Source organism: Mus pahari, chromosome 4 (genome assembly GCF_900095145.1).
Source record: "Mus pahari chromosome 4, PAHARI_EIJ_v1.1, whole genome shotgun sequence".
Lineage (NCBI taxonomy): Eukaryota > Metazoa > Chordata > Mammalia > Rodentia > Muridae > Mus > Mus pahari.
This window is the reverse complement of record NC_034593.1, coordinates 86,336,010-86,341,031: the sequence shown is the minus strand read 5'-3', so window position 1 is coordinate 86,341,031 and position 5,022 is coordinate 86,336,010. Positions and strand designations below refer to the sequence as shown.

Below are 5,022 nucleotides of genomic sequence, written 5' to 3'. Positions count from 1 at the left end.
TAAAAAAAAAAAAAAAAAGACTGTTCCCCACCCAAGCCTCTCACTGACTATTCTTCCTGCATATAAGACACTTTTCTCCAGCATATCTACATAGATCAATCTTTGTGAACTTCAGGTATCTGCTCAAATACCATTTTCTTAGTAAGTCCTACTCTGACTGCCCAGTTTAAAATCCTGTTCACCTCAATACTCTGGTCATCATTTTCCATAACCCTCCATACCCTCAAACATAATGCATATAAACTATATACATACTCCTTATATACTGGCCACCTTTCCTATAACATTAGGGTAGGGGTTTTTGTTTAATACAAGCATCCAGAACAAGACCTGGCATGTAGCAGAAACTCAATAAACATTTGCTGAATAAATGGGGAATATTTCCCCTAAATCAACTCGTGTACTAATAAACAGCCTATCTTGAGAACTAGATATGCACTTCCAACTGTCAGGAAACTCCTTAAAGTCATCAGGACCTCTTAATGCTAGCCTGTCCAGCACCAAATGTTAATAATCTCTCCAAAACTTGTACCCTCTCTTCCTCATGTGGCCCCCTAAATCAGTAAGAGCATCACAACCTCTCCAGGCCCCTCGCCTCCAGCAGCAGCTCCTCACTGTTGCCCAGACCCACCATTCTTCTCCCTCCCTCAGTTACTCAGAGGGTTGTTTAGGTAACTCTCCAATCCATTCCTTCTTGTCTGTTTTTATTGTCTCTGCCCTAATTCAAGTCTTTATATGCCTACCTGTGTGGACACATATGTATAGTGTGTCCTTCCTTTGTTCCTCTAAGAGGGAGACTCTCTGGTAAGATTTTCTAGTAAGTCTGCTCCTAATCTCTCTTCTCTCTAATTTATTCTTTGTACTATAACCAAAGTTAACGTTTTCTTGTTTTGTTTTTAAGACAGGGTTTCACTGTGTAGACCAGGCTTGTCTTCAACTCACAGAGATCTGCTTGCCTCTGCCTCCCAAGTGCTAGGATTATGTGACACCATGCCTAGCAAACTTAACTTTAACTTTTTATTTTATTATTTTTTTTATTTTTTGGTTTTTCGAGACAGGGTTTCTCTGTATAGCCCTGGCTGTCCTGGAACTCACTCTGTAGACCAGGCTGGCCTCGAACTCAGAAATCCGCCTGCCTCTGCCTCCCGAGTGCTGGGATTAAAGGCGTGCGCCACCATGCCCTGCTAACTTTAACTTTTTAAAGAAAATTAACACACTAAAGAAAGAGACGATAACAATAATAACAAGTTCTTTGTTTCCCTTTCTAAATGGTACCTTTTGAAAAATATATTTATTTTTTATTTTATGTGTATGAATGTTTTGCCTGCATGTATGTGTGTGTATCACATGCCTGCCTGGTGTCCAAGGAGGCCAACTAAAGTTGTGAGTCACTATGTGGGTACTGAGACCTGAACCCAGGTTCTCTTAAGAGCAGCAAATGCTCTTAACTGCTGATGCACCTCTCTAGCTACTAATATCTAACTCCATCAGCTCCTCTCCCTCTCACCAACACTGCAGTCACCACCTGAACTATGTCTCACCTGAACTATGACAAATTCTTACCTGGTTTACCAATGGCCTATATATATATAACCTATTGAAACAGATTAAGCACTTAAATTCTAAAAACTATTCTTACACTAATAAAAACTTTACTTCCAGCGAACTTAAGGTATAAATTCCTGACTATGGCGAACAAATGACCCCATACCCTGCTTCCTGTCCACTCTGCCAGTTCCCATCACTCACGAACCACTCTTCCCATCTCGCTCACCACTCCATTACATCACTCTCTCTCCTCTTAGGGTCATCTTGTTAAGCTATTTCTCCTGGGCAGTCCTTCCTGAAAGCTAAATTAGATTTCCCTCTTCACACTCATGACACTCTTAGCTTTTTGTTTTTGTTTTCAATTTTATGAGTGTTTACAACATGCAAGAAATATTTGTAACATGATCATTAAGACCCACACTCTGAAAACCGGTCAAAGTTCAAATCCTATGTAATTTCACGGCAATTATATAACACAGCAGCTGAGAGAATAATACATCAAGTACCTTGCATATACTGGGTACACTACACACACAATGAAACATCTGCTCTTTTAAGAGGATGATTTTTATTTTTTCCTTAATTTTGAGTGTGTTGTTGGGCACATGTGTGGAAAAATGTTTTTTGAATGCTGTATGCCCTCCATTTTAGTTGCCTCTATTGATCTACTTTGTGTGATCCACCATAGTTCTAAAACTACAAATTCCCTGGTCACCCTGTATGTATTAGGTGCTTCTTCATCGTGAATTTATATTCAGGTGAGTCAAGGGGAAAGTTATATTAGCCCACTAATATAATCATAAGGAAAAATACCCGATCTTGACCTCTAGCCTTTATGCACACACTATACATATATACTACCCACTTGTTCTAGCCTCTATATGCATTTGTATGCACACACCATACATATATTCCACACATGTGCCCAACAACACACTCAAAATTAAGGAAAAAATAATTTTTCTGATCACCTTAAAATGTTCACCCTAATGGGATTTTTGCTTTCTCTTTTCTCACTTTCTCCTTACCTTCTAGAAGATCTCGAGCCAGCCCTGGCTCTGCACCTGTGGAACGAACAAAATCCGACAGGACAGCATCCATGTCCAGGGTCATGGGATCATCAAGTTCTCTCAGGCAGCAGGATGTGAGCAGAACACAGATCCAAATCCAGGCTCTGACCTGAAAAGGAGATACATGCACAAGGCTCACGAAACCAGAACAGCATCATCACAGCCTAACTTCAACAGTCTCTTAACAAATGCTAAACTATTCTGGTTCCTTCATTCCAACTGAATTTTCAAACAAAAAAATATTAAATTTTTTCATGAAGAATCACATTTTATTTCCTTGTTAACAATATTTTAATGACTAAAATAACTAAAAACTACTCAACAAAGCTTTGCTTCTGCTTTTTTTGTTGTTTTGGTTTGATTTTTAAGGAGGGAGGCACTGAGGATGAAGCCCAGGGATTGTATATACTAGGAAGTGCTCTATACCCACCCTAGTACCAAGTCTGCCCCTCCAGTCTAAAGGGAGAAGGCAGCAATCTGCTGCCCTAGAAAGTTCTCTGACCTACAATGTTTCCTAAACAGCACCATGCTCGTGTCCTTCCTGAAACATATTATTTTTTATTATTAAGGGTTTTTGGTTTTGTAGACCAAAAATGCTTCGTATGCAGCTCAGGCTAACCTCAAACCTGTAGCAATCATCCTGTTTCAGCCGTGTGAATGCTGATATTACAGGTATGTGCCTCCATGCCCTGGCTTTCTTCTCAACTTACTTTAATCACTCCCTGCCTAGCCTTTGATTTTCATGTCAAATTTTTGGAAATAAGAAGTTGTGTGTCTTCTTTACTGATCTATCCTCAGGATGAATTACCTGACACAGTACAAGGCACATTGGCCTTTAGTAGATACTTATTAAACAAATTAACTCTATACAGCAGATGACTTCAAGGCTGACTAATATTCTCATGCTAGTGAGAAAACAGGAAGAGTAAACTGAAGGCTGAAGCTACTCAAAATAACAAACTATTCCACACTCTGAGTGGAGAGCCCAGGGGCTCATCCCAGCCGTCACTAACTGCAGAACTCAGGAAACACAATCAGAAAGTTTTCTCCCAGGACAAATGAGTGCCAGTTTACCTGAGAAAAGATCCCTTCTTTCAGACTTGACTTTAGCAGAAACTATGTCCCTGACCTGACAGCCTGGCACCATGTCAACATTCCTCTGAGGTTAATAGTCCCAGCTGAGAAAGCAAAAATAGGGTGGAGAACCATCTCTGACCACACTCATTAGTCTTATGGTGCTCTGTAGAAGGAGTTCGTTCATAAAGTGCCCAGGTATCCAACTGCCTCATTGCACCCACTAATCATCTTTTTGGAAAAGACAAAACCAGAATTGTTGGAAACAACAGATGACTCAGACAAAACATTCCTCCGAAAACCTAAAGCCTAAGAATGACCTCCAGGGATTTTTTTTCTTCACTCCTCTTCTGCCCCTGAATACAACTTGTTTAGTAGTATGATCTGATTCCATTTTTCTACATTTTTAGATCTAGTAAGGCAAATAGCAAATTTTTTGTGGGTTATAAAAATTTTAAGTCTCTAACCTGATAACTGAATTGTCTTGTTGGTGGTAGTTCTTTGGATTTTTTTTTTTTTTAAAGAGAAATCACCATTTCTTATAGTGCTCTAATAGTACAAGAAACCAATGGATACAGAGCATGATTTATTCATATCCCTAGTCCATTACTGAGCAAGGTATCTACAATATAATAGGCAGTTAATAAATACTTAGTGACTAAATTCATTATAAACAAATGTCTAATTTTCATCTGTTTCAATATCTTAAGCACCAAGCCAGCATTCCTGAGGTAAACGGTCCCTGCTGTTAATCTCATACTAACCCAGAACTACATGAAGAACTTCTGGTCAAGCTTTCTATGATGTGACAAAGCCCCCTTGCAACTTGTGCCTAAGAATTGAATTCCAAGCTCTTAGTGACAGGGAGATCTCTAAGGTCTGCCCTGCGCAGGACAGCAGACAGCATGGACTTCTACAACTTTCCCCCAAGCCTCTGAATAAAGTGTTTCAACAACAACAACAACAACAACAATAACAAAAAGTATTGGATTTCAAGGCAGGCAAGTGTTACACATTTCTTTCTTTCTTTCTTTTTTAAAAGATTTATNTATTTATTTTATGTATGTGAGTACACTGTCTCTGTCTTCAGACACACCAGAAGAGGGTGTCAGATCCCATTACAGATGGCTGTCAGCCCAATGTGGTTGCTGGGATTTGAACTCAGGACCTCTGGAAGAGCAGTCAGTGCTCTTAACCGCTGAGCCATCTCTCCAGCCTGTGTTACACATTTCTAACATCAGCACTCAAGAGGCAGAGGCAGGAGGATTGAGAATTCAAAGCTACAAAGAAAGACCCTGTCTCAAAAAAAAAAAAAAAAAAAAAAAAAAAA

The 5,022-nt window shown here is 39.5% G+C and overlaps 1 protein-coding gene across 4 annotated transcripts in view; it reads right to left on the bottom strand.

Moving 5' to 3' along the window:
- Otud7b (OTU deubiquitinase 7B) overlaps positions 1-5,022 on the bottom strand; it is a 52,665-nt gene that overhangs the window by 20,647 nt on the left and 26,996 nt on the right. For all 4 annotated transcript variants that reach the window (XM_021195951.2, XM_029537436.1, XM_029537435.1 and 1 more), the window contains one exon: positions 2,577-2,727. In XM_021195951.2, coding sequence (XP_021051610.1) covers positions 2,577-2,661 — 85 coding nt within the window. In that variant the 5' untranslated portion in view covers positions 2,662-2,727. The remainder of the gene's footprint in view (positions 1-2,576; positions 2,728-5,022) is intronic.